Source organism: Ahaetulla prasina, chromosome 4, assembly GCF_028640845.1.
Source record: "Ahaetulla prasina isolate Xishuangbanna chromosome 4, ASM2864084v1, whole genome shotgun sequence".
NCBI classification, from domain to species: Eukaryota; Metazoa; Chordata; class Lepidosauria; order Squamata; family Colubridae; genus Ahaetulla; species Ahaetulla prasina.
The window spans coordinates 147,755,132-147,779,261 of record NC_080542.1 but is presented as its reverse complement, the minus strand read 5'-3'; the positions used below and the strand labels follow the sequence as shown (position 1 = coordinate 147,779,261).

The window sequence follows — 24,130 nt, the reverse complement described above, 5'->3', positions numbered from 1 at the left end:
GCCCGTCCTTGCAACTACCAGTTCGGCGAACCAGATTAAAATTAACATCCGGTTCGCCTGAACCGGCTGAATCCCACCTCTCTGGCTCTAAAACACTATGAAACGGGTATTTAAGCCTAAATTACTATTGCTATTGTTTGGCTTTGAACAGACCAGAAGACCTACCTCCAGGAAGAGAACCTGGCTAAGAGGAATTGATGGCTTGATATAGTGACCCCTAGAGCAAGGGTCTCCAACCTTGGCAACTTTAAGCCTGGAGGACTTCAACTCCCAGAATTCCCCAGCCAGCTTTGCTGGCTGGGGCATTCTGGGAGTTGAAGTCCTCCAGGCTTAAAGTTGCCAAGGTTGGAGACCCCCTGCTCTAGAGTTCCTTCTAACCCTAGAATTTTGTAATTTTCTTCCTGGAAGCTTTTAAATGCAGACGTTCAGAGACTTACTTTGGATCCAGATAGAATAGCCCCCAAAAGATGAATTAGCCGTAACTGAAGGCATTCTGGCAGCTCTCGGTCCGTTTCAAAACATTCTGGGGAGGCAAGGGGAAAAAAAAATCAGAATCAATCAATCAAATAAATAATTAAACATCCACCTCCTGCCACCTTGACTAAATGATTCAAGTGAAATGCAGTGTTTCTCAATGTTGGCTGTTTTTAAGAGGAGTGGACTTCCATTCCCAGAATTAGGTTTTGTAAACCTAATCTTGTGTAGTTTCTTCTCCAGTAATATCACACTACTAACCAGAGCATACAAAACGTTTGCCAGACCAATTCTCGAATGCAGCTCGCCTGTCTGGAACCCTCACTGCATATCGGACATTAATACAATTGAACGTGTCCAGAGATACTTCACGAGAAGAGTCCTCCACTCCTCCGCTCGCAACAAAATCCCTTATGCCACCAGACTTAAAATTTTGGGCTTAAACAATTTAGAACAATGCCACCTTCGGTCTGACCTAAGTGTAATACATAAAATTATCTACCACGATGTCCTACCTGTCTTCAGCTTCACTTCAGCTTCAACCACAACAATACACAAGCAAATAATAGATACAAACTCAAGGTAAACCAACCCAAACTCGATTGCAGAAAATATGACTTCAGTAACAGAGTGGTCAACACTTGGAATGCTCTACCTGACTCTATGGCTTCTTCCCCAAACCCCAAAAACTTTAACCTTAGACTGTCTACTGTTGACCTCACCCCATTCCTAAGAGGTCTGTAAGGGGCGTGCATAAGCGCACCAACTTCCCTACCGTCCCTGTCCTAATTTTTCCTCTGTTTGTATCTATTATTGTAATGTTGTACCTTGATGAACGTATCTTTTCTTTTATGTACACTGAGAGCATATGCACCAAGACAGATTCCTTGTGTGTCCAATCACACTTGGCCAATAAAAATTCTATTCTATTCTATTCTATTTTATGCATCCAATCCATACTTATACTTATTACCTAATACATTCTTGACAAATAAAATCAATCAATTAATTAATTCCCGAGCCAGCATGCTTTAATAAGGGAAGACTACAACTCCCAGAATCCCTCAACCGGCATACTTGAAGAGGGATGGAGGGATGGCTAGACAGGGAATTCTGGGAACTGAAGTCCATACATCTTGCCAAGTTGCCAAGGTTCAGAAACAGAGCATTTATGATCACCCTGGCTTACGTCCATAATTGGCAGGCACCACAATGGCCATAAGCTGAGGACTAGCTACTTTTATTTCAAATTTGTTTTTGCTTACAATTCTGGTCAGTGACCATAAGGGGGAAAAAAATCTTAAAATTCTGTAATGCAGGTATTCCTCGATTTGTGACCATGATCGAGCCCAACATTTCTATTGCTAAGCGGGACGACTGTTAAGTGAGTTTTGCCCCATTTTACGACCTTTCTTGCTGCAGTTGTTAAGTGAATTCCTGCAGCTATTAAGTTAGCAGCACGGTTGCTAAATGAATCCGGCTTCCCCATTGACTTTGCATGTCAGAAGGTCGCAAAACGGGATCAAGTGACCCCGGGACACGGCAACTGCCGTAAGTACATGCCAGTTGTACACGGTGTCTGAATTTTGATCACGTGACCATGGGGATGCTGCAATGGTCGTTAAGTGTGAAAGACGGTCATAAGTTGATTTTTTCACTGTCATTGTAACTTAGGTTGTAACTTGAGGATTACACACACACACACATATATATATGTAGGTCTCGGCGTATTCAGGTCTTTTCCCGTGTAAGGTTGAGAGTATCTTGGCGACGTTTCGACGAGGTCTCACTCGTCATCTTCAGGTTGGTGCTTTCGGTTTCGTGCTTGTGTGAGCAAAGCGTGGTCAGAGCTGCCGTCTCGCTAGTTGTGTGCCCATTAGTCTCCGACCACGCTTTGCTCGCACAAGCACGAAGCTGAAAGCACCAGCCTGAAGATGACGAGTGAGACCTCGTCGAAACGTCGCCAAGATACTCTCAACCTTACACGGGAAAAGACCCAAATATGCCAAGACCTACATACCAATACCCGTGAAAACCTAAAGCGTTCTCTGTGGGGGCCCCGGCCGTGTGGAACAAGTTACCGGTGGGACTCCGTCTTCTCCCTGATCTTAGGACCTTTAAACGCGAGCTCAAGACCTTCTTTTTTTCACCAAGCGGGGCTGGCCTGATTGATTTTAATATTGGGGTTTTTTAGTGGGCTTTTAACAGGGGTTTTAATCTTTTCTTGTAATTTTCTTATTTAATATTTTTAATATACAGCGTTTGAATTTAGATTTTTAAACTGGGTATTGTATTTTAAAATTTTTTGGATTATTGTCGTTTTATCTGCTGTAGTCTTCGGAGAAGGGCAGTATAAAAATTTGAAAAATAAATAAATAAATAAATAAATAAATAAATAGATAAATAAATAAATGTGTGTGTGTGTGTGTAGGTCTTGGCATATTTGGGTCTTTTCCCATGTAAGGTTGAAAGTATATCTATCTATCTATCTATCTATCTATCTATCTATCTATCTATCTATCTATCTATCTGGTGTACATCAATTAACTAAGAAAGCTGGTTTGGAGGGGGTTTATTTAGGATAAGGGGATTTATTTAGGCTAAGAAGAAACCATGACGGCAATATTGGCAAGTTGCGAGTGAAGCCTTTAGAAGTAAGGAAAAATAATGCAAGGAAAATGCATCTGTTCAAGGGGTTTTCAGTTAAGAAAAGTCCCCAAAATCCCTAGCAGACAGATAATTAATATTAAAAGCACCAACGGTTTTTGGAAATCTTCTCCACCCTGCATTTGTGATTTTGTGTCTTTTTGTGTGTGTTTAATGAGGTGAGAAGAGGTGCTATTGTCTGGAAAGATTCCTTGTGTAGATAACTTCAGCTAACATTTTTTATTTATTTATTTTATTTATTTATTTAATCAAATTTTTATACCGCCCTATCTCCCGAGGGACTCAGGGCGGTTTACAGCCTGATAAAAACACAAATATAATACAAGATAAAACACTAATTAAAAAACTTATTGAATTAGGCCGAGATTTAAAATTATAATTAAAATAATAAAACCCCATTGAAGACTAAATTTAAAATTAAAATTCTAGTCCAGTCTTGCGCAAATAAATAGATGTGTCTTAAGCTCGCGGAGAAAGGTTCGAAGGTCAGGAAGTTGGCGGAGTCCTGGGGGAAGTTCGTTCCAGAAGGTGGGGGCCCCCACAGAGAAGGCCCTTCCCCTGGGTGTCGCCAGTCGGCACTGCCTGGCGGACGGCACCCTAAGGAGTCCCTCCCTGTGAGAGCGCACGGGTCGGTGGGAGGCAATCGGTGGCAGCAGACGGTCCCGTAAGTAACCCGGCCCTAAGCCATGGAGCACTTTAAAGATAGTTACCAAAACCTTGAAGCGCACCCGAAAGGCCAGAGGTAGCCAGTGCAGTCTGCGCAGGAGAGGTGTCACATGGGAGCCACGAGGGGCTCCCTCTATCACCCGCGCAGCCGCATTCTGGACTAACTGGAGCCTCCGGGTGCTCTTCAAGGGGAGCCCCATGTAGAGAGCATTGCAGTAATCCAGGCGAGACGTCACGAGAGCATGAGTGACCGTGCATAAGGCATCTCGGTCCAGGAAGGGGCGCAACTGGCGAACCAGGCGAACCTGGTAAAAAGCTCTCCTGGAGACGGCCGTCAAATGGTCTTCAAAAGACAGCCGTCCATCCAGGAGGACGCCCAAGTTGTGCACCCTTTCCGAGAGTGATTGCCCCGATTGCCCGAGTTTTGGTACAAATTTAAATTTAAAATTTATATTAAATTTTAATTTTAATTTAATTAAGTTTAAAATCTAATGGGCCGGGATAGCTCAGGCAGTAGAGAAGCCTGTTATTAAAACACAGCTGCCTGCAATTACTGCAGGTTCAAGCCCGGCCCAAGTTTGACTCAGCCTTCCATCCTTTATAAGGTAGGTAAAATGAGGACCCAGATTGTTGGGGGGGCAATAAGTTGACTTTGTAAAAAAAATATACAAATAGAATGAGACTATTGCCTTACACATTGTAAGCCGCCCTGAGTCTTCGGAGAAGGGCGGGGTATAAATGTAAACAAACAAACAAACAAAACAAAACAAACAAACAATTTAAACATTAATTTAAAATTTTAGAGGGTAAATTTAAAGCAACGGAAGTGAAAAAAAATCACAGTTTTTCACACTTACGACTGTTGCAACATCTCCTTGATCCCGTGATCAGAATTCGTACACTTGGTAACTGACTCACATTTATGACGGTCGCAATGTCACGTGATCTCCTTTGGGCACCTTCTGACACAGCAAAGTCAATGGGGATTCCCGATTCACTTAAAGACCATGCGACTAACTTAACAACTGCAGTTGTTCACTTAACAAGGACGACAAAGAAAGGTCGTAAAACGGGGCAAAACTTATTTCACAAATGTCTCACTTAACAACAGAAATTTTGGGCTCGTAAGTCAAAGACTAACTGTATATGCTTGTCTAATGAGAATATTACATTTGAGATGTGTTTTGTTTTCTTCTACCTTTGACAATGGATGCCTTCCTGCTCTTTTTGCATTTTGCTCATGTTTTCTTACTAATTAAAAAGCAATTAATCCATGATTAATTTCAATCAATCATTAATTTTAAATAATGTTCCATTGACTTTAAGGAATTGAAAGGAAGAAAAGAAGCACCTATGTTCCGATAACAATCTTACATCGACTCCTTTAACGAGAATATTACCTGTTTTCCTTCTCTTTGAGAATCACTGTGTGTTTTGCTCTTCTTTCGATGATTAATTAAGAAGCAATTAAAAGTAGAAAGGAGGAAAAGAGAGGAAAGGGTCTTTTTTTTCTTTTTTTCCCAGGGTGGGGAAGAGAGAAAGAGAGAAATTTAGTGAGGCTGCCACGTGTACCTTCAAAAAAGGAACTGAACTCCGGAGGCAACACAGCTGGTGCGAACTTGTATTTGTTCTTCTCTTTCGCACTCACAATCTCCCTGGGAGGGAAACAACACAAAAGGGTGTGAGAGAGGTTGGAAGGAGGGAGGAAAGGAAGGAAAAGGAAGGAAGGGAGGGAGGGAGGGAGGGAGGCGAAGGGAAGGGAGGGAGGGAGGGAGGAAGGAAGGAAGGAGAGGGAGGGGGAGGCCAAGGGAAAGGAAGGGAGGATGAAGGAAGGAAGGAGAGGGGGGGAGGGAAGAAGGAAGGAAGGAAGGAAGGAAGGAGGAGAGGAGGGAGGAGGAGGAGGGAGGGAGGCCAAGGAAGGAAGGAGGATGAAGGAAGGAAGGAGAGGTGGGAGGGAAGAAGGAAGGAAGGAAGGAAGGAAGGAGGAGGGAGGAAGGAGGAAGGAAGGAAGGAGGATGAAGGAAGGAGAGGGTGGGAGGGAAGAAGGAAGGAAGGAAGGAAGGAAGGAGGAGGAGAGGGAGGGGAGGCCAAGGGAAGGAAGGAGGATGAAGGAAGGAGAGGTGGGAGGAAGAAGGAAGGAAGGAAGGAAGGAAGGAGAGGGAGGAGAGGAGGGGAGGCCAAGGGAAGGAAGGAGGATGAAGGAAGGAGAGGGTGGGAGGGAAGAAGGAAGGAAGGAAGGAAGGAAGGAAGGAAGGAAGGAAGGAAGGAAGGAAGGAAGGAAGGAAGGGAGAGAGGGGGAGGCCAAGGGAAGGGAAGGGAGGATGAAGGAAGGAAGGAGAGGGAGGGAGGAGAGGGAGGCCAAGGAAGGAAGGAGGATGAAGGAAGAAGGAAGGAGGAAGGAAGGAAAAGGAAGGAAGGAGGAGGGAGGGAGGAGGCGAAGGGAAGGGAGGGAGGAGGGAGGAGGAAGGAAGGAAGGGAGGGGAGGCCAAGGGAAGGAAGGAGGATGAAGGAAGGAAGGAGAGGTGGGAGGGAAGAAGGAAGGAAGGAAGGAAGGAAGGAAGGAAGGAAGGAGAGGGAGGGAGGGAGGAGAGGGAGGCCAAGGGAAGGAAGGAGGATGAAGGAAGGAAGGAGAGGTGGGAGGAAGAAGGAAGGAAGGAAGGAAGGAAGGAAGGAAGGAAGGAAGGAGAGGAGGAGGAGGGAGGAGAGGGAGGCCAAGGGAAGGAAGGGAGGATGAAGGAAGGAGAGGGTGGGAGGGAAGAAGGAAGGAAGGAAGGAAGGAAGGAAGGAAGGAAGGAAGGAAGGAAGGAAGGAAGGAAGGAGAGGGAGGGAGGGAGGGAGAGGGAGGCCAAGGGAAGGGAAGGGAGGATGAAGGAAGGAAGGAGAGGGTGGGAGGGAAGAAGGAAGGAAGGAAGGAAGGAGAGGAGGGAGGAGGAAGGAAGGAAGGAGGATGAAGGAAGGAAGGAAGGAAGAAAGGGAGGGAGGAGGGAAGAAGGCAGGCAGGCAGGCAGGCAAAGGACAGTGTGAGAGGGGGAGAGAAGAAGAAAGGGGAGAAGAGAAAAATGAAAGGGAGGAAGGAAAGGAAGGAAGAAAAGGAAGGAAGCGATGAAGGGAAGGGAGGAAAGAAAAGGAGAGTGCAAGAGGGGGAGAGAAGGAGGAAGGGGAGAAGAGAAAAATGAAAGGAAGGGAAGGAAGGAAGAAAAGGGAGGGAGGGAAGAAGGAAGGAATGAAGGGGAGGGAGGGAGGGAGGGAAGAAGGCAGGCAGATAGGCAGGAAGGAAGGAAGGAAAGAAGGAAGGAAGGAAAAGGAGAGTGCAAGAGGGGGAGAGAAGGAGGAAGGGGAGAAGAGAAAAATGAAAGGAAGGAAGGAAGAAAAGGGAGGGAGGGAGGGAGGGAGGGAGGGAAGGAAGGAAGAAAGGAAGGAAGGAAGGAGGTCTGGTACGCTGGATATGTGGGGTTTTAAGGTTTTTATTCTCTATTCTAGCATTCCCCAATCTTGACAATTTGTAGATGTGTGGACTTCAGCTCCCAGAATTCCTTGGGCAGCCTGCCGTGAGGGGAATTGTGGGATTTGAAGCCCACCCATTTCAAAGTTGTAGAGGTGGAAAAACATCGATTTAGAGGAAATCCTACAACGATCTAGGCGTACATGGTAAATAATCTGCAGGTCCATGGCATAATAAATTGAAATAAACCTGTTAAACAAGGAAGGAGAGGGAGGGAAGAGAAACTGGGGAAGGAAAGAGGTTGTAAAAGAAAAACCCGAGAGAATTAGGGCTCCCACACATGCAACTGTTGCCATAAAGTGTGCTTTCCAGATGTGCCGGATTTCGATCCCATCATCCCCAGCTGCAGACTAGGGAACCGAAGCCCAACGTGTGTGACAAGGACCAGAGGGAGGAATGGCGGTTGATTCCAGCCGCTTCAAAAGCGAAACAGGTAGTCCTTGACTTATGACCGCCATAGGGATTGGAACGTTGGTCGCTAAGTGAGGTGGCTGTTAAGTGAGTGGCCTTTTTTGCCCTGAGGGTTAATTGAATCGCTGCAGTCATTAAATGAATTCTCTAGTCGTTAAGCCAAGGGTGACCACAAGAGGTCAGTCCGATATGACTTCAGATCTGAATTTCCAAGTCCCTTTTTTTTTTCAGGTAGGTCGTAATTTTGAAGGGTTTTTAAGCGAGCAGTTGTAAGTCGAGGATGACCCGTACAGAACTTTAGAGCCGTGTCTGTCAACCTTGACCCCGTGAAGATGGCTGGACTTCAACTCCCAGAATTCCCCAGCCAGCAGTAGAAAATCTGGTTTTGAGTTGGCTCGCTTAGGAGACAAATACGGGTAATCCTCTACTTATAGCAGTTCATTTAGTGACCGTTTGACGTTACAACGGCACTGAAAAAGAATAACTTTTGCAGCAACCCTGCGGTCACGTGATCCAGGGCACTTGGCAACTGACTCGTATTTATGACGGTTGCGATGTCACGACATCTTCTGCCGAAGGGGGAAGCCGGAATCTTTTAATAACCGTTACTAATTTAACCAATTGGAGAAAAATTGTTACTAATTTACTAATGACTAATTTAACCATTGCAGTGATTCTTTTAACAACTGGGGCAAGAAAAATTGTAAAATGGAGCAGGGGTCTCCAACTTTGGTCCCTTTAAGACTTGTGGACTTCAACTCCCAGAGTCCCTCAGCCAGCAAAGGTGGCTGAGGAACTCTGGGAGTTGAAGTCCACAAGTCTTAAAGGGACTAAGGTTGGAGACCCCTGGCTTAAAGCATGCTGACTGCGGGATTCTGGGAGTTGAAGTGCAGATATCTTCAAGTTGATAAGATAGAGAAACAATGCATGGATGGATGTGGAGATAGATACGGATCCGTATTTTTCTGAGCATGCTGCCTGGGGAATTCTGGGAGTTGAAGTCCACAAGCCTTAAAGGGACCAAAGTTGGAGACCCCTGAAATGGAGCCAAACTCAGCTAACAACTATCTTGTTAGCAATTGACTCAATTTAGACTCAGTTCTGGTCATATGTTGAGAACTTGTATTGTCCACTTCTGTCTGCACCATATCAAGGAAACTCACAAAGGATTGTGCGCCATGCAAATTATTGGCCCTGGCTTATCCTTTGGCAACCTCAACAGGAAGGGAAAACAACAGCTTCGTTTATATGTTTATTTAAAGACTTTATGTGATTGGACTAGGAGCAGCCTTCGATTGCCTGCTGGCTTCCCTCATTGACTCGCCTTGCAGGAAGGTGGCAGAGAACCACGGGAATTTTTTATTTTTATTTAGTTGTTATTGTTCAGTCACTCTGTAATGCCCAATGTTTTGGGATCTTGGTGATCCCAGCTTTTATTGTTGAAATGATGATCAAGTTATTTGCAGCTGATGCAACTGACAAATTTCAATCCCCTCTCCTTCCAAAAAAGTCAGGGGTCTCATATCTTGGATGCATTCTGTAATTTAAGGTCTGTTGGTTCAAACACTGTTGCCCTAACACGGCACCGTATTGCCCCATTGAAACAGACAGACAGACATAAGGGTTTTAGTAATCAGTAAAGTTAAAGGTTCCCCTCGCACATATGTGCTAGTCGTTGCTGACTCTAGGGGGCGATGCTCATCTCTGTTTCAAAGCCGAAGAGCCAGCGCTGTCCGAAGACGTCTCCATGGTTATGTGGCCGGCATGACTCAACGCCAAAGGCACACGGAACGCTGTTACCTTCCCACCAAAGGTGGTCCCTATTTTTGCTACTTGCATTTTTTAACCTGCTTTCGAACTGCTAGGTTGGCAGAAGCTGGGACAATTCACGGGAGCTTACTCCATTACGCGGCAGCATTTGGGATTCGAACCGCTCAACTGCCGACCTTTCGATAGACAAGCTCAGCGTCTTACCCACTAAGCCACTGCGTCCCTTTAGTAATCGGTAGATAACCAATATCTTGAACTGCATTAGAAGCCTGTCAAAGAATGTTTTCACTTCACACGGCCAACCAAAAAACAATCTACAAGGTCCAGCCATTCATCATGCATTTCTTGTCACCTGCCTAGAAGCCGCAGATCGGCGAGGATGGAAACCCACTCACCCACTCAGCTGCCTCCGCCAAGTCTGGTAGGGATCGAAGAGACACTCGCAAAGGTGCAGAGCGTAGAGGGTGACGCTCTCCAGCTGGCGATGGTGGGGCCAGGCGTCTGTGTGGAAGCTGTTGAGCTGTCGGGGAGTTAACCACAAATTAGCCAATTAGTTGGGGGTGTTTCTTGGAAACCTGACAACTTTCGGTGTTTCTCTGGCCAAGTTCCCAAAAGAGTCTTATTTTAACCAGGGAGGTCAAAAGACAGGAAAAGGAAGGATGGACCACAAGGAGGTTTCGGAGGGAAGGGGAGGGGAGGGAGGGAGGAAGGAAGGAGAGAGAGAGGGAGGGAGAGTAGGAAAGGAAGGAATGGAGGGAGGGAGGAAAGAAAAGAGAGTGAGGAAAGGAAGAGAGTAAGGAGAGAGCACGGGAAGAAAGGGAGGGAATAAGGAAGGGAAAGAGGGAAGGAGAAGAAAAGAGAGAAAGAGGAGTGCCAGGAAAAGGGAAAGGAAAGAAGGAGGAAAGAGGGGAAAGAGAAGGAAACAGGGAAGAGAGGAAAAGAAAGGAAAGGAAAGGAAAGAGGAAGGAGGGGGAAGGGAGGGAAGGGGAGGGAAGGGAAGGGAAGGAAAGAAAAGGAAGAAGAGGGGGGAGGGAGGAGGAAGGAAAGAAGGAAGGAAAGAAAGAAGGACGGAGGGAAGGAGGGAAGGAATAATAATAATAATAATAATAATAATAATAATAATAATAATAATAATAATAATAATAATAATAATAATAATGTTTTAATTTGTATACCGCCCTTCTCCCGAAGGACTCAGGGCGAACAGGCAAATAAAATACAAACAGAAACATACACCATAATTAAAACAACCCTTAAAAAACTGATTCAAGTTTGCCAAAAAATTTAAAATAACATTACAAGGAAGAGAGGAAAACTGACTGAGAGAGAGAGGGAGGGAGGAAGGGAAGAAGGAAAAAAAGGAAAGGAAGGAAGGGGTCTGGTGTGGGTGGATATATGGGTTTTTAAGGTTTCACTTTCTATTCTAGGATCTCTCAATCTTGGAAATTTGAAGATGTGTGGACTTCAACTCCCAGAATTCTCTATGGAGCATGCCGGGTGGGGAATTCTGGGAGCTGAAGCCCACCCATCTTCAACTTCCCAAACAGTTGTAGATTTTAGAGGAAAACCATCCTCTGCAACCATCTAGCACAGGGGTATCAAACTCAAGGCCCGTGGGCCGAATCCGGCCCGTGAGGTGCTTAGATCTGGCCTGCGGGGCCACCCTGGAAATGCCAGCGAAACTGGGCTCCCGAGCTCAGTTTTCAGATGGGACGGCCTCCTGCAACTCTCTGCCAATGGAAACAGAGCTCGGGAGGGCCGCAGTTCCATTTTCATTGGCAGAGGGATGCAGGAGGCTGTCCCAGCCGAAAACGGAGCTCGGGAGCTCATTTTAGCTGGCGGCACTCAGGCCGCCACAGGCGCCCCGACACAAGTGATGTCAAGTTGGCCACACCCATCCCAGCCGCTGGCCACACACACCCTGCCCCCCCCAAGGTCAAAAACAACCCCATGTGGCCCTCAATTAAATCGAGTTTAATACCCCTGAGCTAGGAGTATTTCGTAAACAATCTGCAGTTTATGACCGTAATAAATTGAAATAAATCTATTAAATAACATACAAGTAGCCCTCGACTTACGACCACAATTGAGCCCAAAATTTCTTTTGGCTAAGCAAGACAGTCGTTAAGCCAGTTTCCCCCCATTTTATGACCACTCTTCTCCCAATTTTTAAGTGAATCCCTGAGGTTGTTTAATCAGTCAACCGGTCGTTAAGTGAATCCGGCTTCCCCATTGACTTTGCTCCTCAGAAGGCCGCAAAACGGGAATCAGGACACTGCGACCGTCATAAATAAGAGCCAGTTGCCAATTTTGATCGCATGACCACGGGAATGCTGCAACGGTCGTAAGTGTGAAAAACGGCCCTAAGCCACTTGTCTCGAGGTTTTTGTGACTTCGAACCATCACTAAATGAACGGTTGTAAGTCGAGGACTAGCTATATTAAGCCCGTACCCAGGTTGGGTTATGTGGTGGGTACGTATCCCGAACCCATCACATAATCAAAGCTCCCGCTTTGTCTCGCAAGCTTTGATCGTGTGGTCAAGCCAACGCCTGCTCTTCGGGACCCCCCCCCTGCATAGAAGACTCCCGCAAGGCACCCCACACAGGCAGTAGCTGGCTGATTTCAGATTTTTCAGATTAACAGAGTCAGAAGGGACCTTGTAGGTCATCTAGTCCAACCCCCGTCTCTCCTATCCAGCTGCTTAGCTTTCTCCTTGCGAGAGGGTCTCAGATTGATGTGGTTTCTCCCACTGAGTTCCGAGCCATAAAATGAACCTTTATCTTCACCACCTTGTGTCTCTAGTACGTAAGTGAAGCCTCCTTCCTAACTCATTAAAAAAGGACAACAAAGAATGTTCTTTCTGCGCCAACTCAGGAAGCTCAAACTGCCCAAGGAGCTGCTGATTCAGTTCTACAGAGGAATTATTGAGTCTGTCATTTGCACCTCTATAACTGTCTGGTTCGGTTCTGCAACCCAACAAGAAAAACACAGACTTCAGAGGATAATTAGAACTGCAGAAAAAATAATTGCTACCAACTTGCCTTCCATTGAGGACCTGTATACTGCACGAATCAAGAAGAGGGCCGTGAAAATATTTACAGATCCCTCGCATCCTGGACATAAACTGTTTCAACTCCTACCCTCAAAACGACGCTATAGAGCACTGCACACCAGAACAACTAGACACAAGAACAGTTTTTTCCCGAAGGCCATCACTCTGCTAAACAAATAATTCCCTCAACACTGTCAGACTATTTACTGAATCTGCACTACTATTAATCGTTTCATAGTTCCCATCACCAATCTCTTTCCACTTATGACTGTATGACTATAACTTGTTGCTGGCAATCCTTATGATTTATATTGATATATTGACCATCAATTGTGTTGTAAATGTTGTACCTTGATGAACGTATCTTTTCTTTTATGTACACTGAGAGCATATGCACCAAGACAAATTCCTTGTGTGTCCAATCACACTTGGTCAATAAAAATTCTATTCTATTCTATTCTATTCTATTCTATTCTATTCTATTCTATTCTATTCTATTCTATTCTATTCTATTCTATTCTATTCTAACTAACCCAGGTTAGGAGGCTCAGAAGTCCACGGTTACCTTTTTCGAACAGGTGGACAGCAGAACGATCAGCTCGTGGACAAAGAGGGGTGGACGGTCAGCTTGAACGTTTTCGAGATTCCTGCAAAGAAACCAGAAGCGGCAAAAAATTATCAGGTGTCGAACAAACTTTGTGCAAAACTTTGGCATCGTCATGCCAACACATCGTTGTTGTTTTTTAATATTGGTAATGAATAATAATCAGTCATTATAGCAACAGTAATAATTGCATTCTGCACATTGCTTTAGATTCAGGTTCTCCTGCGGGAGAAGTCACACAGGGAGTACTCGGCTTATGACCAAAAAATTGAGCTCCAGTTAATGTGCTGGTTCATGACTGCAATAAGCTGAAATAAATCTAGTAAGTAGGATATGGAATCCTCCACTTATGACCACAATTGAGCCCCAAATTTCTTTTGCTAAGCTAGATAGTTGTTTAAGTTGAGGACCCCTACTTTAAGGGGGGTGGACATCCACTCCCAGAATTCCCCAGCCGGTTCTGCTTTAAGAGGGGAGGACTTCCACTCCCAGAATCCCCCAGCCGGCTCTGCTTTAAGAGGGGAGGACTTCCACTCCCAGAATGCCCCAGCCGGCTCTGCTTTAAGAGGGGAGGACTTCCACTCCCAGAATCCCCCAGCCGGCTCTGCTTTAAGAGGGGAGGACTTCCACTCCCAGAATCCCCCAGCCGGCTCTGCTTTAAGAGGGGAGGACTTCCACTCCCAGAATCCCCCAGCCAGCTATCCTTTAAGAGGGGAGGACTTCCACTCCCAGAATCCCCCAGCCGGCTCTGCTTTAAGAGGGGAGGACTTCCACTCCTGGTCTCTCCCCTCCCCACATTTCATTTCTGATCCCTCCTCCTCCTCCATCTTGGTCGCTTGTGCTAAATTTCTCCGGGTGCATATCTGCAGCTTACCAACCAACCGCAGCACCCACAGGAAGACGGGTAGCGCTAGGGGCTGTCTGCCCCCCTTCCTGTCAGGTTAAAAATAAAACACAGCTTGGCAGATGACTTCAGATCAGCTATACCATCATTCCCCCATTGCCAGTTCTGTTTGGGGACGATGGGAGCAGTAGTCCCGTGCAGCTGGTTTTCTGGTTTTTTAAAATTTTCTATCTCGCCTTTATTCTTTTTACAAATAACTCAAAATGGGGAAGGTATCTGACACACCTTCCTCCTTCTGTTTTTCCCGATAAAAACAACCCTGCGAGGTGGGTTGGGCTGAGAGAGAGAGAGAGGGACTGGCCCAAAGTCACCCAGCTGGCTTTCCTGGCTAAGGTGGGACTAGAACTCACCGTTACCTAGTGATTGGCCCAAGGTCACCTAGATAGATTTTGTGCCTAAGGGAGAGCTAGAACTCATCGTCTCCTGGTGATGGCCATTCACTTTACCGCAGTGAATTGCTAAAGCACGGTGATTCACTTTACGACCACCGTTAAAAAAGATGTAAATTTAGGGTGATTCGCTTAATGACTACCTCACTTAGTGATGGACCTTTTGGTTCTAACTTTTGTTCTAATAAATTGAGGACTACCTGTAGATCCTAAACCCTGGGATTGAAATAAAAGAAATTTATTATTTGGTACTTTTTTCTGATTGTACTCTGTGGCTAAAAGTTCTCCTGGGAAACAAAGCAACATTTAATCTATTTGTTTGTTAAATTCATAATATAAACTAAGCAACGCTTCAAGGAAATTGCGTCTTTGAAAACTGGCAATGATAAGCGGTCCTTTGCTGATCTCTATTTTTCTCTTTTTTTTTTAATCGTGCAGCTTTCAGAATGAAAACAAACCAGGCTGCCTGTTTTTAAACTGCCACCTTTAGAAAAGAAAACCAAACCGGTTTTCAATATTTTCATATGGAACTTTCAAAGGAGAAAACAAGCCAGCTTTATATATTGTTAGGTTGCAACTTTTAGAGAGAAAAACAAGCCAGCTTCCTAGTTTTAAGGTGCAACTTTAAGAAAAGGAATCAAAGTAGCTTCTTATTTTTTTAAGGTCCAACTTTTAGAGTGAAAACCAAACCAGCTTCCAGTTTTTAAGGTGCAACGTTTGGACTGGAAACCAAACCAGCGTCTTATTTTTAAGGTGCAGCCTTCAGAATAAAACTCAAACTGGGTTCTCAAACTGGGTTCCTGAAGTTTAAAGGGCATTTTTTTAAAAAAGTCTAGCCACTTTTATTGCTCTGGTTCAAACAAACGTAAGAGAAAAGGGGAAATAAAAGTTTTAGAGGTTTCAAACCTCCCATCGGCCGAAGTTTTTCTCCATCCAAGGGCCCAATTTCTAGCTTTTATTTATTTATTTAATTAGATTTTTATACCGCCCTTCTCCCGAAGGACTCAGGGCGGTTCACAGCCATATAAAACCACAATAATAAATATAATAAAACAGTAATTAAAAAACCTATCAAATACGGCCCTATATAAGATACATATAAAACAATAAAACTAATTGAATTAAAAACCCAATAACAAGTATTAAAATTCTAAAATCCTGTGCCAGTCCTGCTTGACGAAATAAATATGTCTTCAGCTCACGGCGCTTTACCGCTTATATTTTCATGCCAAGATAAGTTTCTGTCGCTGATTTTTTAAAGGTCTCAGAAACATGTGCAGAACAGGCAGTCCTTGACTTACAAGCATTCATTTAGTGACCAAGGTTACAATGCCACTGAAAAAAAGTGACTTATGACCCTTTTACGACCATTGCAACAACTCCCGTGGTCACGTGATAAAAATTCAGATGTTTGGCAACTGGCATGTACTTATGACGGTTGCGGTGTCTGGGATCATGTGATCACCTTTTCCAATCTTCAGACAAGCAGTCAATGCCAGATTCACTTAATGACCACATGATTCACTTAAGAAGTTCAATGATTCTGTGATGGATTTATACAACTCACCAACCAATTTTCAGTATTACAAATGGTTCAGTTTTCAGTTTATTCAATTTAAAATTTGTGTTGTTCGGTACAGGTGGCCCTCGACTTACGGCCACAATCGAGCCCAAAATTTATGTCGTTAAATGAGACATTCGTTAAGTGAGTTTTGCCCTGTTTTACGACCTTTCCCTGTGGCGGTTGTTAAGTGGATCACTGCAGTTGATAAGTTAGTAACCCGTTAAGTCATTAAGTGAATCTGACTTCCCCATTGACCTTGCTTGTGAGAAGGTTGCAAAAGGAGATCACGCGACCCCCAAGAAACAGCAACAGTCGTAAGTATGAATCAGTTGTCAAGCATCTGAATTTTGATCTCATGTTCAGGGGGATCCTGAAGAACGGACATGGGTCATTTTTTTCCCAGTGATGTTGAACGGTCACTAAGTGAACTGTTGTAAGTTGAGGGCCACCTATACTTCAGTTTCTTCTTCATCTGCAATTGCTGCAGAAATGCAACCTCATGCCAGGCTCTGCACAAAAAGGCAACCGGATACTATATAATGATTATTATTAGAGTAATCATGAAAGAACTGGAATACCATTTGAAAACCGGCAACCTTGGCCAAATGCCCATCAGTCAATTTGCAAAAAGCAGCTTGACTTGGATTTTATTATTTTTATTTATTATTTATTATTTAGATTTTTATACCGCCCTTCTCCCGAAGGACTCAGGGCGGTGTACAGCCAGATTAAAAAACAGTACAATATACAAATTAAAACAAAATTAAAAACATATTCTATAAATGGCCGAAAGTTTAAAACCGTCAAATTTGACCCATAAAATTCATAAAAATACCCCAATTAAAATTATTAAAGTTCAAAAAGTTTAAAAAAAAAATTAAGCCAGTCCCGCTTGGATAAACAAGTGCATTTTCAATTCACGGCGAAAGGTCCGAAGGTCAGGTAATTGACGCAAACCAGGGGGAAGTTCGTTCCAGAGGGTAGGTACTCCAACAGAGAAGGCCCTTCCCCTGGGGGCCACCAGCCGACATTGCTTGGCGGACGGCACCCTGAGAAGACCCTCTCTGTGTGAGTGTACGGGTTGGTGGGAGGCATAAGGTAACAGCACGCGGTCCCATAAGTACCCGGGCCCTAAGCCATGGAGCGCTTTAAAGGTGGTAACCAACACCTTGAAGCACACCCGAAAGACCACAGGAAGCCAGTGCAGACTGCGCATGAGCGGTGTTACATGGGAGCAACGTGTGGCTCCCTCAATCACCCGCGCAGCTGCATTCTGGACTAACTGAAGCCTCCGAGTGCACTTCAGAGGTAGCCCTATGTAGAGAGCATTGCAATAATCCAGACGAGAAGTGACAAGAGCGTGAGTGACCGTGCATAAGGCATCCCGGTCAAGGAAGGGGCGCAACTGGCGAACCAGGCGGACCTGGTAAAAAGCTCTCCTGGAGACGGCCGCCAAATGGCCTTCAAACGACAGCCGTCCATCCAGGAGAACGCCCAAGTTGTGCACCCCTTCTGTTGGGGCCAATGACTCGCCCCCAACAGTCAGCTGCGGTTGCAGCTGACTGTACCAGGGTGCCGGCATCCACAGCCACTCCCTCTTGGAGGGATTGAGCTTGAGTCTGTTTCTCCCCATCCAGACCCGTACGGCTTCCAGGCACCGGGATAGCACTTCGACAGCTTCGTTGGGGTGGCCCGGGGTGGAAAAGTACAGCTGCGTATCGTCAGCGTACAGCTGGTAACTCACCCCAAAGCCACTGATGACCTCGCCCAATGGCTTCATATAGATGTTGAACAGGAGAGGCGAGAGAATCGACCCCTGAGGCACCCCACAAGTAAGGCGCCTCGCGGACGATCTCTGCCCTCCTGTCAACACCGTCTGCGAAAGAGATAGGAGGAGAACCACCAATAAACGGTGCCTCCCACTCCCAACCCCTCCAACCGGTGCAGCAAGATACCATGGTCGATGGTATCGAAAGCCGCTGAGAGATCTAATAGGACCAAGGCAGAGGAACAACCCCTATCCCTGGCCCTCCAGAGGTCATCCACCAACGCGACCAAAGCTGTCTCCGTACTATATCCGGACCGGAAGCCGGACTGGAACGGGTCTAGATAGACAGCTTCATCCAGGTACCGGGGAAGCTGCCATCCCACCACACTCTCTACAACCTTCGCCACAAAGCGAAGGTTGGAGACTGGACGATAATTTCCCAAAATAGCTGGGTCCAGGGAGGGCTTCTTGAGGAGGGGTCTCACCACCGCCTCTTTCAAGGTGGCGGGGAAAACCCCTTCCAACAATGAAGCATTTATAATCCCCTGGAGCCAGCCTTGTGTCACCTCCTGAGTGGCCAGCACCATCGAAGAGGGACACGGGTCCAGTAAACATGTAGTGGCATGTAACCTCCCCAGTAACCTGTCCACGTCCTCGAGAGCCACAGAATCAAACTCATCCCAAACAACATCGACAAGACGCGTCTCCGTCATCTCACCTGGATCATCGCAATTTTGGTCCAAACTATCCCGAAGCTGAGCGATTTTATCGTATAGATAACCACTAAACTCCTCGGCACGTCCCTGCAAGGGGTCATCCTGCCCCTCCTGATGTAGGAGAGAACGGGTCACCCGAAACAGGGAGGCCGGGCGGTTATCTGCCAACGCAATGAGGGTGGAAACGTAGGAAAGTTTCGCCTCCCTCAGTGCCACTAGGTAGGTCTTCGAGAAAGACCTAACTAGTGTCCGATCAGCCTCGGAATGGCTGGACCTCCAGGTGCTCTCTAGGCGTCTTCTCCGGCGTTTCATCTCTTTCAGCTCCTCAGAGAACCAAGGAGCCAATTGAGATCTGTGCCGGGTCAGAGGCCGCAAAGACACGACACGGTCCAAAGCCCCAGCCGCGGCCCGTTCCCAGGCCGCAACTAGTTCTTCGGTCATGCCGTGGGCAAGATCCTCAGGGAACGGCCCAAGCTCCGTCAGGAACCTCTCGGGGTCCATCAGGCGCCTGGGACGGAACCAACGCATTGGTTCCGTCTCCCTGCGGTGGTGAGCGGCGGTCTGAAAGTCCAGGCGGAGGAGAAAATGATCTGACCATGACACAGGTTCCGTCACTAAATCTCCTAATACCAGATCATTAAACCACTGTCCAGAGATATAAATCAAGTCCAGTGTGGACCCCCCAATGTGTGTAGGGCCATCAGTTACTTGAATCAGGTCCAAGGCCGTCATGGAAGCCTGGAACTCCTGGACCACCGTTGATGACAAGCCAGCCGATGGCAAGTTGAAATCCCCCATGACCAAAAGTCTGGGGATCTCAACCGCCACTCCGGCAAGCACCTCCAGTAGCTCAGGCAGGGCTGTAGTCATTATTATTAGCTAACATCCTGTAGGATTAGCTAACATCCTGTGACAATACAGGTAGTCCTCGACTTACGACCACACTGGAGCCCAGAACTGATGTTGCTGAGTTTTGTCCCATTTTTATGACTCTTCTTGCCACATTTCTTAAAGTGAATCACTGACTGCAGTTGCTAAACTGGACACACGTTCGTTAAGCAAATGTGACATCCTCACCGACTTGCCAGAACGTCACAAAAGGAGGTGACGTGACCTTGGGACATGGGAGCCGTCATAAATAGGAGCCAGTTGCCAATTCTGACCATGTGACCGTAGTGGGGATCTTACAACGGTCATAAGCATGAAAAATGGTGGTAAGTCCTCTTTGCCAGTACTGTTGTAACTCTGAACAGTCACTAAATGAATGGTCATAAGGTAAGGACTACCTGTCAGGCTAAGAAAAGAGTAGTTTTATGTTGCATTTAGTTTAGTGAATGGCAACTAAACAAACTGTTGTAAGTCAAGGACAAACTGTAGTAATAAAACCACCATCATCATAATATTGATAATAAACGTAATATTAAAAATGCACACCTCAAGTTTGTTAAAAATTATAAACTTCCCAGGCAGCAAGAAACTGTGGAAGTTTGCAAAAATCCAAAGGTCCCCCCAAACCTTACCCACTTCTGCAACATTCCCCGCCCCCCAAAATAACCAGCCTTAAGCAGATGGAGAAACCCAGCTCAGAGTTTCGTCTCCAAAAGACAATTCAGCTATTGACCGAATTGCACACCCAGGTGAAGTCGCTTAACTGCCATTTTTCACCCGCCCTCTGAAAAAAAGTGTGTTTGATTAGGTGTTATCCAACCTGGCCATCTGGAGATACCACCTGGGGCATTATTTGCACACTCACTGTCCAGCTGTTGTGGTTTTTTGAGCGGCCGGAAAGTCACACCTCTTGTGGTTGGTCAACCATGCTGACTTTTTTTAGACAGGGAAAAAAAATTGTTCAACGCAACTGTGGTCAAAAACAATATTTTTTTTCCCTCCTACGCGCTAAAAGGGGTTTGTAGGAAAGAATTGAGCAAGGATGCAAACTGCACATTCCTATTTCCGGTCGGTGGAAATGTGAAATTTCTGCTCTGGTCCACGCCCAGAAGGCCAGTAGATCTTCTTCCAACCTTTGCAGTTTCCAGGGTTGTGGAAGAATTGGAAAGACTTCAGTTAAAAAAAAAACTTCCAGGTTTCCCAAAGGAATGGAAAATGTCAAAAAAACCCTAAAACCCAACCACCAACCCACAAATATGGATCTTTAGAGTGGACAGGAATCTTCCCTGCCCGAAAAACGAGTGTCTGAAATAGGCTTTTTGGCACACGGGATGAAGAATTACGGCCTCCAGCCAAGATCTCTGTCCAAACAGGAAGGAAATCCTTCTTGAATGTTGAGTGTCTCCGAGATTGTGGAGGATGAGGAAAGGACCGAGGGGATGGGGTCTTTTAAAGGTGCTTGGGAGGGATAGAGGATGGGTTTCTATGGAAACCGAAATAGCAGAAGAACATCCTGCTTGGTCCAAGATTGAAGGCACCTAAGGAGGCTATTTTGAGAGCCATCTATCTTGACTTGGCTTCACTATAGGATTCCTCAGAAAGAAATTTTGGGGCCTGGGGAATGCCGTATTATGGAATTAGGGGCACACTTTTAATGTGGGGGCTTTGGGGTCGGAAGCCAACATCTCAAGTTGATCCTGCAGGTTGCAAGGGGCTCTCGGGCTGGACTATCAACAGGAGAATCCAGTAGTGACCAAAATTGGGGAAACCTTTTGGGAAAAGTGTATTTTTGAGGTTTGATGACTAATAACACCACTTTTTTGGGGGGAGTTTCAAAATAATCCTATTCCACTGCTGGAATGGCCTGGGAATAGCCCGGATCTTCACCCAATTGAAAATCTATGGAGCCGACTAAAGAAACTTCTTAGAAGCAACCCAGCAATAAAACCCGGTTAATAGACGTCATCCTTCAATCTTGGTTTCACATGATAACAGCTGCAGAACTCAAAGACTTGGTTCACTCCATGGGAAGACGTTGTAAGGCTGTCATTCATGCAAAAGGTTGCCCAACTATTAACTGACATCTCATTTTTTTCTATGGTGATAATTTTTGTATATCTCGTTTTTTCTACCTGTTTCACTTTTCTTCTTTATACTGTAACTGCTATTCTAATAGCAAATCCTTCATAAAAGTTATTGCATTTCATTCTTGATTAAATTATCTTTCCATTGATATATAATTATATGGTGCTACATACACACACAAAAAAAGTGGTGTTATTAGCTAGTTTTAGAAAACACTCTTTTCCCAAAAGGTTTCCACAATTTTGGCCACTACTGTACAGTGATGGTGAAGAGGCCTTCCCCCAATCCAGTGCTCATCGGATGCATCAGAATGACAACTTCTGGAGTTCCCACGCCAGACCCACATGGATTAGGAATTTCCAACGCAACGGAAGGGCACCAGGTTGGAGAAGCTGGCATCTCTAAAGCTCTCCACTAAGACAACAAATTCAGGCAATGGATTAACTCGCCAACCCTCGCAGAGGGTGTCCTGCAGCCTTCAAGCAAGCCAACTCTACTATCAAGCAATCACCCCTTTGATAATACCTTTATTTCCAACTCCCTGGAGGAAATATGAAAAAGTGAAGTCAAATTCAGATAATCGTAAAGATTTGGAGGGGATTTCAAGCCACACAGTCAACATTTTTGGTGGGAAGTGGAAAAAGAATTGAGATTTCACTGAAATTTGGAGCGGGGAGGTCTTTTCGTGAGGGATTCTGCATTGTCCCGTCAGGAAGGAAAGAAAGAAAAAGGGAAGGAAAGAAGGAGGTAAAGGGAAAACAGAAAAGAAAAAAAGGAGAGAGAGAAAGAAAAAGAAAAAAGAAAGGAGGAGAAGGAGGAGAGAAAAATAGCAATAGGAAAAATTAAATTGAAATAGAAAATAAAGGAGGAGAGAGAAAGAAAGAAGGAAGGAAGAAAAGAAAGAAAAGGAAATGAGGAGAAATAGCAATAGAAATTAAAATAGAAAAGGAAGGAGAGAGAGAGAAAGAAAAGGGGGAAAGAAGGGAGGGAGGGAGAAAAAAGAAAAGAAATTTAGAAGAAAGCAGAGCGAAAGAAATAAAAATTGAATTAGAAAAGAAAGGAAGAGGAAGGAAAGAAGGAAGGAAGGAAAAAGGAAGATAAGGAGAATGAAGGAAGGAAGGGAGAAAGGAAAGGGAAAGAAAAAGAGAAGAAGAAAAATGAAGAAATTCACAAGGCATTATAACCTCCTGTTTTCACTGCTTTGGGGGCCAGTCAGAGACCCTCCTCCTGAAATGCCACGCTGCCCTTTCCATTCCCGTTGAGAAAAGATTTCCCACCAGGCCTCTCTGCTAGACAGACAAAGTGTCGCGTAACTTAGCAACCACCATCCCAATTTTGCCACCCACAGCATCCCTGCGGACCCTTAACAGCCACTTACCAGCCTCCAGGACTGCCAGGATCCTACTTGAGATGGAAATTGAAGGTTTTAAGAAGAGACCGGACAATCAGTGGTCTGAAATGGTAGAGGGTCTCCCGCTTCAGCAGGGGTGGGCTAGAGGACCTCCAAGGTCCCTCCCAACTCTCCTATTCGTTGGAGAAGGAGGAGGGTCTCCCGCTTCAGCAGGGGTGGACTAGAGGACCTCCAAGGTCCCTCCCAACTCTCCTATTCGTTGGAGAAGGAGGAGGGTCTCCCGCTTCAGCAGGGGGTGGACTAGAGGACCTCCAAGGTCCCTCCCAACTCTCCTATTCGTTGGAGAAGGAGGAGGGTTTCCCGCTTCAGCAGGGGGTGGGCTAGAGGACCTCCAAGGTCCCTCCCAACTCTCCTATTCGTTGGAGAATGAGGAGGGTCTCCCGCTTCAGCAGGGGGTGGGCTAGAGGACCTCCAAGGTCCCTCCCAACTCGCCTATTCGTTGGAGAAGGAAAAGGGTCTCCCGCTTCAGCAGGGGTGGACTAGAGGACCTCCAAGGTCCCTCCCAACTCTCCTATTCGTTGGAGAAGGAGGAGGGTCTCCCGCTTCAGTAGGGGTGGGCTAGAGGACCTCCAAGGTCCCTCCCAACTCGCCTATTCGTTGGAGAAGGAGGAGGGTCTCCCGCTTCAGCAGGGGGTGGACTAGAGGACCTCCAAGGTCCCTCCCAACTCTCCTATTCGTTGGAGAAGGAGGAGGGTCTCCCGCTTCAGCAGGGGGTGGGCTAGAGGACCTCCAAGGTCCCTCCCAACTCTCCTATTCGTTGGAGAAGGAAAAGGGTCGCCTGCTTCAGCAGGGGTGGACTAGAGGACCTCCAAGGTCCCTCCCAACTCTCCTATTCGTTGGAGAAGGAGGAGGGTCTCCCGCTTCAGCAGGGGGTGGACTAGAGGACCTCCAAGGTCCCTCCCAACACTCCTATTCGTTGGAGAAGGAGGAGGGTCTCCCGCTTCAGCAGGGGGTGGGCTAGAGGACCTCCAAGGTCCCTCCCAACTCTCCTATTCGTTGGAGAAGGAAAAGGGTCGCCTGCTTCAGCAGGGGTGGACTAGAGGACCTCCAAGGTCCCTCCCAACTCTCCTATTCGTTGGAGAATGACAACTTCTGGAGTTCCCACGCCAGACCCACATGGATTAGAATTTCCAACGCAACGGAAGGGCACCAGGTTGGAGAAGCTGGCATCTCTAAAGTTCTCCACTAAGACAACAAATTCAGGCAATGGATTAACTCGCCAACCCTCGCAGAGGGTGTCCTGCAGCCTTCAAGCAA

The 24,130-nt window shown here is 46.0% G+C and overlaps 1 protein-coding gene across 1 annotated transcript in view; it reads right to left on the bottom strand.

Annotated features, from left to right (window-relative positions):
- Positions 1-24,130, bottom strand: part of NBEAL2 (neurobeachin like 2) — a 161,784-nt gene that overhangs the window by 83,461 nt on the left and 54,193 nt on the right. The window contains exons 4-7 of the mRNA XM_058180000.1: positions 13,110-13,191; positions 9,886-10,010; positions 5,380-5,462; positions 438-523 (exon numbers count right to left, since the gene is read on the bottom strand). Coding sequence (XP_058035983.1) covers positions 438-523; positions 5,380-5,462; positions 9,886-10,010; positions 13,110-13,191 — 376 coding nt within the window. The remainder of the gene's footprint in view (positions 1-437; positions 524-5,379; positions 5,463-9,885; positions 10,011-13,109; positions 13,192-24,130) is intronic.